The sequence below is a fragment of the Galleria mellonella genome, unplaced genomic scaffold (assembly GCF_026898425.1).
Source record: "Galleria mellonella isolate WM207_F2 unplaced genomic scaffold, CSIRO_AGI_GalMel_v1 utg37, whole genome shotgun sequence".
NCBI classification, from domain to species: domain Eukaryota; kingdom Metazoa; phylum Arthropoda; class Insecta; order Lepidoptera; family Pyralidae; genus Galleria; species Galleria mellonella.
In genome coordinates, this window is record NW_026442087.1 from 3,764,064 (window position 1) to 3,781,860 (window position 17,797).

The 17,797-nt window shown below is 39.5% G+C and overlaps 1 protein-coding gene across 1 annotated transcript; it reads right to left on the minus strand.

Moving 5' to 3' along the window:
• Window positions 1–508: 508 nt before the first annotated feature.
• Window positions 509–16,291, minus strand: LOC113513494 (proteoglycan Cow). Its single transcript, XM_026897486.3, has 11 exons — window positions 16,044–16,291; window positions 12,400–12,472; window positions 11,149–11,251; window positions 10,489–10,638; window positions 9,693–10,017; window positions 8,477–8,555; window positions 8,265–8,363; window positions 6,541–6,639; window positions 6,163–6,321; window positions 5,321–5,461; window positions 509–3,073 (listed from the first exon to the last, which is right to left on the minus strand). The coding sequence occupies exons 1-11, from the start codon at window positions 16,149–16,151 to the stop codon at window positions 2,901–2,903; spliced, it is 1,509 nt and encodes a 502-aa protein (XP_026753287.2). The 5' UTR covers window positions 16,152–16,291; the 3' UTR covers window positions 509–2,900.
• Between the last annotated feature and the right edge of the window lie 1,506 nt (window positions 16,292–17,797).

A 17,797-nucleotide genomic window follows, 5' to 3' on the forward strand; every position in this document is an offset into this window, starting at 1 on the left:
TCCCATTACTAATAATATACCCCATCAAGGCAAACTCCCCATGGTTTCTCCTGGAAACCAGTATGCTGAATTCCAAGTGTAATCATCATGATGTATCTTGTAATATTTGGAATGACAAATAAGACAATAAACCACATGCCTGATAGCAGTTGCCTGCACATATGGAATGTGATTTAAACATTTATTTTATCAGTATATATTTCAAGTCATATTCATTTATTCATAGAACATGACATTGCTACTTGTGCAGTTGTGTACCTCAATATTCATCCTGTTATCTAATTAAAAAACATTAAATCGCCAATTATCGCAAGTCCTAAAGATTGACTGGAACAGAATGCAATAGCAACAAGTCTGCCTTTTTCACCACATTTTATTGATCAATAAAATTTAAATAAATAATAAATTCAAACTTACAAAGTCAACAAGAAACCCCTGCTTTTGTTTTAAAATATTGTGAATAAAAATCTTTGGGTATTAGAATAAATATTTGAAATAAAAACACTAGTTAAATTACGTATAGGATTTATTTATGACCAAATCTACAGTGACCAAGATTTAAAAAAGTGCAAATAATTACCTAACTTACGTGAACATCACTAGGCACCTTTTAGATACCTTACATGTTATTACAAACAAGATTAGCTATGACATAATCATAAAATTAAAATATTTAATCAAATAATTACTAGCATAACACAGATATATGAAGTAGAAATCTGTCTATTACCTGTTGAAGCATCACATTTTCAGCCCTCACTTCAACTAATCTGGCTTAATATGCAGTGTTTTCTTTTCTCCCCAATTAAATACAATTACCAATTTATAATTATTGACTTGCAGTTTTATATTTGTTTAAAATAAATAATTACTTATTTATTCATGTACCTAATTCTTAGTTGTTGTACTCATATTGTGCATTACTTCTTTCACTCTGGTTGACACTGGTATATTTTATCATGTTATATGTAATAGATAGGGGATATTTCATTTCGTATTATCTCATCTGTCTAACTTCACACTTTCATTGCAACATTATAACCCAAGTACCAGTATGTTTTTTCTACTTAGCTATTACTTATTTATTTCTTTAATGCTGAAATCAAACAAGATTCATTTACATTATGATATTTGTTTTAATACACTCCGTAATCGCTTTGTAACATATAACATTCAATCGTCGTCATTCTCATTCCTGTAATTGAAATAAGTGGTCCAGGGTTACATCCTGACAGAGGTTTGCTTCGACTTAAATCAACAGGTGTTTGTCGACATTGTTTCCACTCCTCTATGAGTGTTTTTCTTTACACTATTATATAAACTCTAATGCCTATTAATTACATGTTTTATACTTTAATAATACTTAATACAAACAAGTTAGGTACTGCTTCAGTGAGCATGAGCAACACTAGACAAGTAAAGTAAATCACTAAATATTCATTATTAGGTAAATAAGTAACTAGTAATATCAAACATTCATAAGCTTAGTTGTTATAATTTCCGAGTTTAATATAAGATTAAATAAGTACCTACTGTACACATAGCAACGATTAAGTACATTTTAGGTATTTATTTAGTATTTTTATAGGTACCTGCACTCCAGTTGTGGCATCTCGTTAGCTATATTATAAAGAATAGCCATCTTTTTTTAATGGAAGCGAATTATTCTAAATGCGACGTAAGTTTAATTGTTTTAATTAAATATAATATATACTTAAATATGTAGAAGTATCGAAAGAGGTATAGAAGTGCATAAATAGGTATTAAGACACCTAAATAAAAAAAAATAAACATGCAAATTACAGTGAATCATATTATCACAATGTTAGAAGTGATAATCGCTTACAGCGGTGGGATCTTATACAGTGGCTATGCCAGTAACTTATCTCCAATTTTTCTTTTATGTCATGGTTGTCGATGCAGGTAAGTAAATGAACCTAGGTATTTGTTGAACATTAAAACTCTAAACCCATAAATAAATATTTGGCAATAATTGAACTGCAGCATGTACTCCACAAATGTCCCTATCTCCCACGAGCGGACGACGTCAGCGCCGTATACCGACGCGTTTCGACGACTGTATTGTTTAGTTTTATTATTAGTACTCTGTGGATATAAGAAAGAGTCTCTAAAATAAATAAATCAAAATTCTCAATTGTGTATTGTTTCTTTTGGCCCGTAAGAAAAACCCCTATCCTATAGAACACAAACCTATGCTTTTAACCTCGGAACTGCTTGGCTCTTTCGACACTGAAGTGTGACTGTAAGAACGCCGAGACCTAAAGCCACAGGATTTATTTTTGTCTCGAAGAACCCACCGCACCCACCGGGGCCATCGAAGAACCGGTTTCACTCGATTTCAAACATAACATAACCTCGGATTAAAATTTACGTACTTATATCTGTTTACCTGCGCGGGCGCATCACCTACGCATGGAGAGAAGGTACCTATAGCCATTAGTATATGGAGAAAAGGGACGGCTAAGTTGTTTAATTATTTTTAGGCCTACAATTTAGGCGCTTACGTTTGCATCATTTCTATTTGCGAATAATCATCAATCCAACGGCGGTGAACAGATAACTTTGTAAACGTTTTACGACTTCAATCGTCTAAAAGACATTTATTTATAAAATAATAAGAACATGTTCAAAATATTGTATCTACGACCTTCTATAATACTACTTTTAGCGTAACATCAGCAAAGAATGAATAACTTCCTCTACGTCCCCGGACTGACGAGTGCTTAATAGGCGAGTGATTTTTTAAATTAACAAAAATAATACTCGAACACGAAGTCGATACGCAAACTTAATATGGCTAAATAGTGTACGCGGCCAACATGTATTATGGGCTAGGTACGCCAGGGCACACTCGCAACGTAAGAGTGGGGTGGTGCGGCCTAGTAGCGCAGGTCGTTGTCCCCGTCGCCGCTGCCGCCGCCCGCCGCGTCCTCGTCGTCGGCCGGCGCACCCTCCGCGCCCTCCGACCCCTCCGCGCCCACCGACCCCTCCGCCCCCTCCGAGGGCTCCGCCTCCGTCTCGTTGCTCACTACATTCAATACCGACTTGTCACCTGTAACACCACATCATCAGCCAGACTTTGGTATACGATTTTGTATAATAATAAACTCTTTATTGCGCACAGTAGAGATGTATACAAGGAGTATTTATACAGAATGTGCATATACAAAAGGCGGCTTTATCGCTAAAAGCAATCTCTTACAGTCAGCCTGGCATAAAGAATGGATAAGTACAGAGAGAAAGGTAGATGGCGCAAATCAGACACAGTAAATGCATAAAAGGAATCAGACAAAATGCAAAATATTCTAAATATAAAAATAAGATTACAATACATAAACATACATATATAATATAAATAATAATACATAACATAAATATACTAAATAGACCAAGATAAATCACACGTAGTAAACGTCAAAGCAAATTGGAGAGATAGGTAATGAGATTTTACCTGCCTCTTGAATGAGGCAAGAGATTGCGCTGATCTAATAGAAAGAGGTAAGGAGTTCCAGAGATGGATAGCTTGGTATACGATTTGGTATCTATTATATTACACGGAAAACTGCAGTTGTTTTTCTTTTCAATGAAACTTGGTAAGTGGAAGTAGACGAGCTACCGGCCCACCTGGTGGAAAACGGTAAACCTCATCTATCAACACGTGCAGAACCACAGTCATCACCGAGTACCAGGTGCCGCTACTGTACCACCGTTCATATGTTGCCATATCTCTCACCCTTCGAACCTTAAGTATAACTGTTTGGTAGCAGAAATATGAAAGCGAAAGAGGTGTGATTAACTGTTACAAATGACCCTGCGTTGCTAAATTGTACTACAACATTAAAAACTAATATTCCTTTTTTTATGATTAGTCTAGACCAGTGTTTTTCAGAATGTGGGTCGCGACTCCTTGGCCCTCTACAAGGAGATCGCGAAACATTAAAAATCAACAGTTCCGTAAATACATCAATCAATCAATCAATAATACATAATGAAGTATCTATAACAGACATCGATTACACGGCTGTTTTAGATACTTTATTATGTACTGTTCATTTTATTTTATCGATGCCTAACTGTAAATATAAATACAACTGTATGGACTTCATAATTGTACTATAATAAAATTCATACACATTCGAAACCATGCAGGGTAGGGACATAATAACAACATATTTTTACATAATAAGGGGGTCGCGTCATGAAAAAGATTGACAAACACTGATCTAGACCATTATTCGACTATCTAGACCATAGAGCTTCTCCTTGACTTATCTGTCATAAGTAAAATCAAGAAGCATAGTATTTAGATTATACGCCTTGAAAAACGAAATGTATTATCTGATGTATTTATTGCAACTTTTGATTATAGATATTAACAAAAATTGGAATTAACGAAAACCGCCTGTTGGATAGCATTAAAACGTATTTAGATGAATTGAAGGTTCGGTTACAAGAATATTTTCCAGATAATAATAATTACTTATCCAAAAGATGAGTTCTCAATCCGTTTGATGATAATATTATTGCAGCTGCTGATTTACGAACTGAGACTCATGATCAACTCATTGTCCTATCGGCTGGTAAAATTTTACAACTGGAATTTTTATCTCAAATTTTAGGAAAATGTTTGGCTGCTCGACGACATGGGTACGGAAGCCTAGTAACGGAAGCTTTGAAAACATTGATACCATTTGCTACTTCTTACTTATGTGAAAAAGATTTCTCATCTAATAACAAACGTGACCCTCGGGCGGGAAACGATGATCTAGACCGACTAACTTCTTAAACTTTAAACGTACTAGTCTACGTGGAAGTTGTTAATACATTCATCATCATCATTTCAGCCATTATTTGTTCACTGCTAGACATAAGCTTCCCCCATAGACTGTCATAAGGAAGGTCCTAAGCCATCTACATCCACTGACTCCCTACAACGCATTTCAGGTCGACATTCTATTTAGTGGGGGATCGTTCTACACTGCATTAATATATTAGCGACTATAATTTATTTTTATGTATTTCTAACGCCCGACGATTAAATTTCGATTCAGGGATAGTATCCGAAATGCTTGAAATATTTATGATAAATAAATCGTATTACCAAAAATTTAACTGGTAGGCAGAAGCGGGAAGGGACCGGCCGACAAGGTCAAATATTTATATCATGTTTTCATATGTATAGGACTAGTCATCACTACTTATGCCACTCAATAGTTCCAGAGATTCAACCAATGGGATTAAAAGAGGTGGTTCCATACTGTAGACTTAGTAGAAAGTTATAGAGCGTGCGAGGCCGTACCTGGGCAGGAGGGCGCGCCCCTGGTGCGCGAGCCGGGCCGCTCGACGCCGTGCGCGTCCACGCACCAGCACACGCCCAGCGCCGCGTGGCACTGCCGCGGGCGGTAGTAGCCGCGCGCGTCGCACGCCGGCACGTACGCGCCTGCCGCACGCGTGTCTTGGTCTCACACATATGTATATGCAATATGCTGGTTACCCCGGGAAACCATCCTAGTTAATTCTTGTACAATCAGTTAGGCACCATGGGCTAGCTGACCTGCTTTCATTGTCACCTATCATCTCTCAGTGGTGCCCCACCAGCATACACCGGTAGCGCAGACGGAGCTACCATTACATTTTCGCACATTAAAAAAAATACTCAGGTTATAGAATGAGTTTCCAATCGAAGCTTTTCCAAGAAACTACAGTATGAGGTTCTTCAATATAGGGGTAAAAGGAGAGATTATTAGTATTACGAACTACCAGTTCTATCGCTAACAATATACCCTATTAAGTCGACTTCCACGTGGTTCTCCCTGGAAATCATCGATTTGAATTTCAAATGTTTTCATCACGATGGGCTGCCTGCCTTTTCACGCCCGCGCCCCGCCCCCGCCCCCGCCCCCTCGTACCTGCGTGCGGCGCGGGGTGCGCGCGCGCCAGCGCCGTGCAGGGCCGCGCGGCGCGCCGCAGGCAGCCGCACCACGCCCGCGCCCCGCCCCCGCCCCCGCCCCCGCCCCCGCCCCCGCCCCGCCCCTCGTACCTGCCGGCGCGTGCGCGCGCGCGGGGTGCAGGGCCGCGCGGCGCGCGCGCGCCACGCCCGCGCCCCGCCCCCGCCCCCGCCCCCGCCCCCGCCCCTCGTACCTGCGTGCGGCGCGGGGTGCGCGCGCGCCAGCGCCGTGCAGGGCCGCGCGGCGCGCCGCAGGCAGCCGCACCACGCCGCGCGCCCCACCGCGCCCGCCGCGCCGCCCGCCGCACAGCTCGACAGGAACGGCCGCAGGCACCGCTCGCGCTCGTCGTGCCCTACCACATCGACCGCACCCGCTTACACTCAAACCGATTGTACTACAACATATCGGTTTGGTACAGATAAACAGTTTTAACGACAAAATTGAAACTCATTCAAATTAGTTTTAGAATAGAATAGGAAACAGTTTTTTCTTAGCCGCTAGTTTAAAAAGATATAAATATATTTTTCGACGACATTTTCACCATCTCAATTGGGCTTTACAAAATACTCACTGAGAGAATACAAATTAGCAGGTGACAGGAGACCGTCGCCGTCCGTGTCTAGATGAGCAAACATCCAGCGAACTTCAGGTTTGCAATCGCTCGGAAATCCTGCAAGTAGCGAAGGTATTATTTTAACGATTGTACGAGTGTTAACAATATTATTTTGAAAAGAAGCATACATACATATATACATATCTTTCGCGCCCGTCTCCCACTAGGGTAGGCAGAAACAATGGAACGACAAATACTTCGATTCAAACAGATCTCTTTCGCTTTCTCCACATTCATCGTATACTTTGATCATATTTTTTCGTATACCCCCGCCATTTACAGGTACTTTTAATGTAGACCCTCTTCAGTACATAGCCTATTTGGTTGGCATACGTCCAACTAGGGTGACCCCAACATCTTCGTTTATTCGTGCTCAATAACTCTTTCGTAATTCTTCTTTCATCCATTCTTTCTAAATGGCCAAACCAATGCAAGATTCACACCACACTTCTCTCTAACCATACTAATTCTCACTCTATTTTTAATGTACACACATACTCCTCAGAGCTCTCATCTCAACAGCATTTATCCTACTTTCATACTTTTTCTACAATACCCATGATTCACATCTATACATGAGTGTCGGTGTCAGTGCTCCCTAAGTTACGACAAGGCTAGCTTTGCTCGACACATTTTTGCTTGCCATAATTGAGAGCACTGCCCCGTTAACACTGTTTCCCGTTTTCACTCTCGTATCAATATTTCCCTCACATTTACATCTATCCATCCATTCATCATGAACTCGAATATAAAATTCACTCACCTGCTCCACTTTTCTACCATTATCTGGCATGCCAATAAACTTTCATTCCTATCAAAAACCATTACCTTCGTCTTTTTTGCATTAATTTTTGTACCACTTTTTGGATATATAGTTTATCGTTTTTTAAAATATCCCTTGAGTAATAGGTATCTTCATCATTAATCTCAATAAAGGCTCAGATCCAAAAGTGCGGAATTGAATACTACAGAGTAGATCGAACCATTTGGATTACAAATACTACATACTAAACATTATGTTACCATATATTTTACCTGTTTAGAAGCCCAGTTCTGAAACCACAGTTATGTTTTTTACAAATAAAAACTCATTTCATTTCACCTTTTTCTGAGCAGTGCGACAATGCAAGCGTTAGGTTCGGTTGAAACCGTTAAATACATATTTCTTATATACTACAAGGATTTCTTATACGCAAGATTTTATTCATGTTCATAGACAACGCTTTACTGCTGCTGACTGCATGCAAGTAGTTAGCCCTGGTGCAAGAGTTTCTAAAAGAAGGTCTTTGAAGTGCTCTTCGTAGGACGAAGAAAGTGAAATACTTTCTTATAATCCTGACAGCTAAAAAGCTTCAGACTATATGTAAATTTTAGCTAAGGTTTGATCTTATGGTCTTCAGACCACAAACAAATATTTTCCTGAACTAGTTGTTATTTTGCGAAAGTCCATGCCACTGGTAAGTTGAATAGAATTATTTTCTTTGATACCGCTACCATTAGTATGACGAGCTACTGCCAACACTTGAAGATACCTCGTATAAAAAATTCTAATGAACTAACCACAATGAAATACTCACCGAATGCGATCAAAAAGAATGACCACGAGATTTATTATAAAGATTTTTAACAACTTAAAAATTATGAAGATGAGGTAAGCAATTTTTTTTTATTAGTAAACTAACCTTCTTCTGGTGCAGTAGTAGCTCCGGCTTCTTCCATAAGCACTGAAAACCAGTCGAGTAGACGGTTTGCCATTTTATCAAGAGCGCAGCCCTCGCTTCCTATGTAAAGAATAAACAGTAAGATCACTTAAGCTCTTATACGCACTCACTTTATAAATATTTTCAGTTTAACTTATTCTAATTCTAGTTTTAATTTATTGCATCTAATGTACCTTGCGATAAACGCCGTCTTGAAGAACGTTCTGGCAAAACTTCATTATGTGAGGATTCTGACTTTCGTTGTCTCCAGTCCTGTAACATATTAATAATTAATTCCTTTATTACCTGCATCACTTCTTGACTTCATAGTAATTACTATTCATAGTTATAAGGTGCTTTAATTTCAACATTTAATTTTATCGCGTTGGGCAGCCTTGAACACCAAAATTATCTTCACACTATCAAGCTACTTATAACCTATATATAAGGCAAATAATATAAGAAATATAAAGAATATAAGGTAACGAGTGAAACACGAGTGGAGGTACAGTCATCAGCGAAAATAGGTGAACACAACAAATTATTGATTTTAATGAACATTGTTTGTTTCAGAATAAACTGTTTGACAATAAAAATAATGCTTTAATGTCATCCACATAGTCTAGAGATTTTAAAAACAATAATCTGACATAAAAATACATTATTGATTGTGCATTTAATTCCGAAAAAATATCTTATATTTATCAAGTACCACGTGACCGAAAACAATCTGACGTGACGAACATACCTTTTCTTTTTTGGGAATAAGTAAAACTTAACAAAAATAAAAGACGTGTAGGACACTAGGCGATTATTTACTTCCCCGTGACGTCATTGACGCCATATTGTTTAAAAATTGCGTTTTGGCGACTTATTTAAATTGTACTTTTTTTTACTATTTATTTAATGAAATATCTATGTTAAATTAAAATAACTATTTTTGGGGTTCTATAAATACCACTAAATATTCGGAGATAGTTTCCAGAAATCAGTCAAACAGTCTATTGAGCAGCATCAACATAATTCTAAAATTGGTGATCAAAAATATATCAAACATTAGCTAATAGTACAGCTGCCAATTGTCTACGATCACTAACTCCAAAAGTCAGAAATGCAGTTAGCATCCGTAGCTGTCTAATATAATAACAGCAGTGTGAGTGACACAGAACGATTACTCGTACCACCATAAAATATGTATCTTACTATTCTTACAAAGTACCTATGCGTATTTTGATCATTAGGAGTCATAATCTTGCAACGCATGAGTATTTCGCAAGGGTATCAATGTTATGTGATTTCCATGACGTTATATATTGTTATTATATTATAATACATATTTTAACGCCGCTTATCATGATTGATTACTTTTACGAATTGCGGAACTAGCGGAGTTCTAAACTGAATACTCACATCGTCGTAGTCGCGTAGCGCATGCGCGGGACGGGCGCGCTGGCGCGCGCGCGCATGCGGCCCGGCGCGGCGCGGGACGGCCGGCGCGGCGGGCGCGGGTGGCGCGGGGGGCGCGGGCGGCGCGGGGGGCGCGGGCGGCGCGGGGCGGGCGCGCGGGCCGCACGGGCAGAAGCCGCGGCACGCCGGCCGCACAGCCGCGCCCGCGCCGCCGCCGCCCGCCCTGCGCACGCAGTTGTGCAGGTCGAGCCGGCACAGCGACGAGTACGTGCGGTTGTCCGAGCCGCACAGGAAGCGCGCGCGGCCTCGCACCGGGCACCCCACGCACCTGCAACCACACCCATTCGCTCTCTTTACTCTGACCATTCTTTCGATGCCAGTCATTTCCGTACATAGAAGCAATCGATCCACGGACGATAAACGAGGCCCAAAGAGAGTGCGGATTTTATTCGAGACGTAAGGGCGGCCCTCCGAAGATAATGGATACTCGTAACCTTTCAGTTTTATCTCGCTTCGACTTCTTATCACTTGTAGTTGTACTTTTAAGTGCCCGTACAGAGAACAAAAATGTGTCTGGATGTGCGTTGTAGTAGGTATTCTATAATTCATCGTAATATAACACGGCATAGAAACTGATTTATGATTCTAGAAAGATATACACCCTGCGAGTCTCTATAATTATCCAGTCTGTTGAATCAAAAATTGTATCTCAACTGCTATTTAAAATACGAATCAGCTATCGAGACATACTGTTAAACGCGATTTCTGTATATAATTGGGTATTTCGTATCGGTAGTACTTATTGGGCTTCGAGTCGTCTGCCTCCGAGTCGTTGTCTGTTCGGTCGAGTCGAGCGCCGCCGTCGTAGAACACGTCGTCGTCGTCCTCACGCTCCCAGCTCGCACCGGAACCGCTCCATCCGTCCGCTGTCGCTGCTACGATGACGTCACTGAAACAAATAAAGTCAATGACTCTCGAGTCTGAATAATTAAATATGATCCTTTTCTATATTAAATAATGACAACATATAACACATATTTATATTTCGTCCATTTAATAACAAATGGGCGAAATTGAAAAGCCTAAACATTTATTGATACCTGAGGTTGTAGTTTTTATTTGTCTGCATATAATTCAACTTATTATAGTAAACGAGCTGATGATCTACCTGATAGATCACCACTGCCCTAACATTCGCCTATAAACAAGAATATCAATTATAAAACAGGACTTATGGTAGCGAATGCGACGCTAGGCGTGCGTGGGGGTGAAAAGTGTAGTGGATAACAGCGCTAAAACAGTTCGAAAAGTCAGCGTCTTTACCGCACTGAAACCTTGCTATTTCGCTAACCGGCAGAAGAGGCTTTACATTCTAAGGTATGTGTGCCTGCCCTCCGCGATGCACAACTGCTGTTGTTGTAAGTATAAATGAATATATTATATACTGCAAACAACTTACCCTCTTCGAAGAAGTTCCTTTTTGTTAGCACAGAGGGCGGTGAAGGCGTCACGTAACACGCAAACTTCGCGTTTCTTGCAAACCAATGACTGACAAAGTGAATCTGCGAAACGAAACATTTGCCACATATTGATGCTGTAATTAACCGTAATAGTTTAATTCTTGAGAGCTCCTTTAGAACTTTCAGGAATTGAATTGTTAGGGTTGCCAATAGAAATTTTTTTTTTGTTAAAATTTGCGATAATAATTGTCAATCTGACAACGGTGGACCCACCCCCTACGTTTCATTAACTCGTATACTGCCAAATCAATGTATTATTTACTTCAGAATAAAATTAGAGCTTTGTACGTAACACAAATAACTTATTGTTGTAACAATTGCATCCTGCATTTGATTGTATGGCTGCAGTCATTCTATTCACATTTATAAGCAGTTTCTGCTTTCAACGCTACAAAAGCCCATAGCATGTTTTGTGATTGATTTTTTTGTGTTTTTGGGAAACAGTTTTGGAAAGCTGTAAGTGTAGCTAGCAATTTATAAATAATTAAATAAAAAAGAACACATACATACTATCTAAAAGTGAATACAGTAGCCTAAGGGTCAATGATTTTGTCTAAATTTAAACAATAGATATTATGCGTAACTTGAACTAAGTAGTAATATAAATCTTTATATTCAAGGTTTCATCTTAGTGTCTATATTCTAGATCAATTACAACTTCCTCGAGACAGTGGCTGCTAAAACGGGAAGCCAATAATCAGAAGATCGAATGTTATATAAGAAATGTCACATCAATTTGTATAGATTTAGATCTATTTCCTCTGCAGTTTCGAAACGAAATCGTAATGAATTTTTTTATGAAGCTTAGATTAGCAAATAAGCTGACGGCCCACCTGATTGAAAGTGTTAACTGTCGCCTATAGACTAAGATGTTAGATGATAGACTAAGGTGTTATTCCTCTGTGCCCTGTAAATTCACTGCCAATACATTCAAATTCATCTCGTACAAGTAGTACTATGTAGTAAGTAATAGTGGAAAAAGATCATAATAACGGATGGTTGATCACAGATAGGGAAGATCGTAGAGCCTTTACTAGTAGTGATCGGTCCTCCGCACCACATGTTGGAAGTCGCACGCATGTCTACTACCTTTTCTTCGTTGTTACTTGTTTTGTCCGCATGTAAGTGTAACGCTATGAGTCCGGTCACGTGTTCCAGTATTACCATGTATTTAACCGAACAATACTCACTGCTAGGATCATATATGTATCTTCGTGGCCTGCGCGAGTGCGAGTGCTGTACGGCGCCGCCAGCGAGAGCGTCCTGCAACAGCGCAAACAGACACCCGCGTCAGCCCTCACAGTTGTTTCCTACGAATTGCTTTAATTTCCTGACTAACTGAAGGCGTCATTCGAACATGACGTCCCGTGTATGATGTACAATCACGCAATAAGTGCCTACCTAGCTATAATACAGTCAGCGTACATACTGTATATGTTCAGTACTTATCCTACAATTTTTCAAGTATGCATCATTTAGTTTTTGAGTATTTAGCAAAAATTATACAATAAACGAATCCTAAAAAATATTTTTTTCTAATTAATGTATGTGTTATGTCATCAAGAAAGACTAGTCGAATTCATTTGATAGATATTTTACAATTAAATGGATAGATAAGTTGACACAGGCACCTATTACTCAGCAAAGGCAACTGCGTTGCTTCCGGTGCCTGGAAAGCGGGCACGTGAGAGTGAAGTGCTCTCATAAGGAGGACCGCAGCGGTGCATGTTTCCGCTGCGGTATTAATGGGCACAAAGCAGCGGAATGTACCACCACCCCGCGGTGTGTGATCTGCGACGCAGCGGGTCGGCCGGCAGATCACTGGGTGGGTGCAAAGACTTGCACCCCACCCAAAAAGAAGCAGCTGTAACGGCAAGCCGTTCAGGCCCTCTCTACAGGCCGCGGGAGAGAGGAGATGGACAAAGGTTCAACGTCCCACTCCGGCGATCAGGGCGGCTAGCCGCCGTTCGCCAAGGGTTCGTTCAGGGCTGGGGTGACGACCGCGGGGGCGGTCCCCACCCCAATCAACATGGCCCTATGAAATCGCGCGCGTATCCCCGCGCGCTTCCCATTGAAGAGTAAGCGGGCTCTTAACATCAGGTGCCTGCTCCATATTTGAGTCGGGGCCCGCAAGCCGGTGCGAGCCAACGCCGTTGGAGCTCGGTGGATTTCGAAAAGGAACCCGGGTCCCCAACACTTTGGCGCGGCGAGGGATGCCGTGGTGATTTTAGCCGGTAGGAGTCCGGCAGTACCCATACGCCTCCCCTGGGGCAAATGGGTCTGCATCAGGCATTTCCCCACGATAAAAAAAGGCACTTATTACTCGGATTAAAACGACTGCAATGTGATATTACGATCCCTTTTGAGAAGAGACTTTTAATGCTGTCACAGTATAAAGAACAACTATGCTATTCTGTAAAGTCAACCACAAATTGCACTAATGATCCCCACGTATTTTGTATTTTTGTATTTACATAGAATATACAATAGCAGACCTATTGTGTAAACACGTAAGATCAATGTCAGCGCCATTTCGTTATAATGACGGCGTGCTTAGAATCCTTAGAAACTCGCGTTGGTTTTCAAAACTCATTTCCTTTCACTATGACGATGAAGTGAAAATTTAGAAAAAGTGAAAATGAAGTGAGTTGTAAAATGTAATAGGAAATTTTATTGTATAGTGTTATTGCCTCCATTTGTATGTTTTACTGCTTGTACCAATAACGGTTTGTGTTCTAAGGATTTGTTTGGCACGATGTCCACAGACTCCTTTTATCATTGCGCCGTTTGCTCGTCGCTGACAAAGAATTCAACCTCACACCCTAGAAACCTTTTTTTTTTTTTTTTTATAAAAAAAAAAAAAACAAAATGTTCACACACGATGCAAAGAATTTGCGAACACTTAGATTGTACGAATTACCGGCCAAAGTTTATTCTAGTGATTAAGATATGGGTTCTTCAAAGAGTGTGTAATGAATAATGCGCAATGCGTTCATAACACTCCTAGTATTTTTCAACTATGTATCTCAGACGTCAATAAGCTGTAGTCACTGTTTACCATCACACAGATATATTTCTTCAGTCGCTTCAGCAAATCAAGATTTACACATTTTCTTCTCCAATGCATAGAGAATTCAAAAAGTTACGAGAATTTTTCTAATCAGACTCATTGGTACTTTTAGCAACATATGCGGATGAATTTACAGGCACAACTTGTTTATTATAAAGTTTTACAACTAAGAATACTAGTATTTTCGCATTACATGATAATACTTAATCCAATTTGCCGTGTGCTCCCGATACAGAATGAGCCACCCCTTTATTTCCCGTAGTTGTCATAAGAGGCGACTAAGGAACTTTATAATGACAAACAAGCTGACGGCCCACCTTATGGAAAGTGGTAACCGTTGCCTATACGCGGATATTAATAGACACAAAACCTTCACATAAGTAGTAGGTATGTCAATCTATTTCCAAAAAACAGCAATATTCATAATATTAATACTAGATTTAAAGACAAACTTGCTGTCCCCAAGTATCGTTTAGAAAAAGTTAATAGGTCTTTTATGGGAATAGGTATAAAAATTTACAATAAGATACCAAAGGATATGTTGGAATTACCCTTAAATAAATTCAAAACATCTGTTAAATCATATTTACTGAGCAAAGCCTATTACTCACTAAACGATTACTTGAATGACGAGTGTGCATGGCAATAGTTGTTCATGCACTGAATTTTCATTTAATGTTAGACATAGACACCTATATAAATATACATTGTAAATAAACTGGCTTTAAAAAAAAAAGTAATTCAATTGAGTTTCTTGCCAGTTCTTCTCAATTGGATCTATATACCGAACTGGACGGTAGGGTAAATATAAAATTATAATGTACAAATTTGACGTTCATAAGCGGCTAAAATGTCCTACATGAATAAATGATTTTTGAATTTGAATTTGAATTTACTAACATAGGTAGAAATAAAAAAAGCTATTATTTAGTAAATAGGTGAGAGGTGAATACATACTACCTACTGAATAACTTTACGCCTGCATATTTGTAAACTATTGATATCAACTCGAAAGCTACATCACATAACTATATACTTTAGTCGAGTACTTACTCGTATATGCAGTGCACATGAAGACTTGCAATTGCACACGGGTATAAACGGGTATAACGGGTATAAATAACATTCGTAATCTACCGTACTTCATTGCATAGCATCTAAAATTCCATAAAACCGTTAAGTGTTTCATAATATTTTAACATATTTTATTAGATGTTTGAGTAATATATGCCTAGGTACCTAGAGCTACTAGTTAAGTAGCCACCAAGTAGTACCTACTGAGAATTAAGGAGTAACTAATTAATACGATCAGAGTGCATTACAGAGAAGTGTGTCCAAGTAAGTACAAGTAGGTATGTACATAGATTACACCTACACACTTTTCTCTATTTACATAAACTATCTGTCGATACTTAGACACATAAGTAGTTTCTTTGTACTTATGTGGTACTTAAGGATTATTTAATCTTCATATATAATTAAGAGTAAAAACGTGTAATTTAAACACAACTAAAGATTTCCACAAATGTATCTAACTATATATTTACCAAACTAAAATCATTAGTGCATACCCTACCTAACAGTTATCATAAATTTACACTAATATGGAGTGATTATTATTATCGTCACATTCCGTGCGCCGAACAGATTCGAGTTTGGCACAATCCCGTGGAGTGGTGGCAGCAGTGCTCCGCATACGAGCTAAACGCAGCGAAACCTGTTCAGAGAGCGGGGCGAGCGCGCGCGGGGGTGCTCCGGGCTCACCGCGTCGTCGTCGAACTCGAAGTCCTGGTCGAGGCGGCGCGAGGCCGCCGCCGCGAGGGCCAGCAGCGCCGCCGCCGCGGCCGCCGCCGCCCACACGCGCGCCTGCATGTCGTCGCAGCTACAGCCGCGCCACTAGCGCCTCGCACACTCCGCTCCGAGCGAGTCCGCGCCGGTACGTCCGCGAGCCGGCGAGAGCGTGGCGGCTGGCGACACGGTCCGCGCGCGGAGCACTGCCGCGCCGCCGCCGCCGCCGCCGCCGCACCACCGCACCGGCCTCGCGACCCGCCCGCCAGCCTACGACCTGTGGCCCTCTCAGAGGAAATCTTTTACTCTACCGTCTACGTACGTAGAGTTCATACTTTCGATCAAATGAACATCGCGTTGCGTAATGTTCAATCAAAGCACCTTCGATTGCTTTGTAATTAACTTAATTGGACATAAACATTACTGGCTATATAGAGATACGTATTTATAATAAGTTTATCTAGTCGAAATACAGTGATAATAAATACTTAGTGGATATCTATTTGCTATTTGAATAATTGTCTGAGTATTTGTAGTCGAGATAGTTAAAAAATAGATAAACTATAAATTTATGACGACAGGTTTAGAAATTACATTTCGACTCTCCCTTTTCAGTAAGGGATTAATAGTAATGGAATCCAAAAGTTAATAATATGATCTGTCAGATCTACCTCTGCGTGCTCCCTCTTGGAAACCATCATAGTTAAATCCTGCTTAACTTGGTCACGATGGGACAACTGACCTGACTTCATCCTCACCTGTCAGCCCTCACTGGTGCACTACCAGCGTATACCATCACCTTATCTTTACGAGGTTACCATTTCACTTTCATCCCATTAAAAAATAATAAGATTGTCTTCCACAAACAAATCCAACTGTAATTATAGCACAACTAATTATTTTAATTTCAAAACTAAACCACTGAATCTATTTTGATGAATTTTCTATGCGACCATTCTTTATTAAAAGAATTTTCTAAATCGCTTTATAACTGACTGAGCGATATAGGTACATAAATAAGTTTTATTTTCTTCACAAATTTTACAAAAAACAGGTAGCCATATGAAAAAATAATAAATTACCTCGAAAACTATCCAAAATCTAAAAAATTCTAAAAATCAGACTCCGTGCCCTTTTATTGGAAAAAATGCATCTACTCAATAAACGAATTTTAGTAATAAAATAATTGTCAATTATGAACAGTTACTCAATTTTTATTACAATTGATATTTACATTAATTCAAACCGAATATTATTGACTTATTTGTATGTATAGTTTATTAATTTGTTAAATTGTTGTATATTTCTGTATATTTCTGATTTTGTACTTACATATATAATATTAATAAAATAATTTTTAGCACAATGTAATATTGTTATGGAATGAATTGGAATTTAATTGAATGCATATATAATACAGTATAACTAGATCAAAGATCTGTGCCTTATGAATTCAGGCTCCCATCTGGACTCGTTGTACAGTTTGCATTAAGTAAGGGTAAAATGTAAATTAAATGTTCTAAGGTAACAAACATTACAAAAAATACAACCAGAGTATGAAATCGGTTGAAAAGAGTGTCACTCGTCGCTTGTTCAGTTTCATGATTGCTATGTACTACGAGTATCATCAGGTTACGGCTCAGTATGAGCTGTGGAACGAGTTACCCAATAGCATTATAAATATCGCCTACTTAAGTATTAACTAAGACATTTACACAGTACCTGCAGAA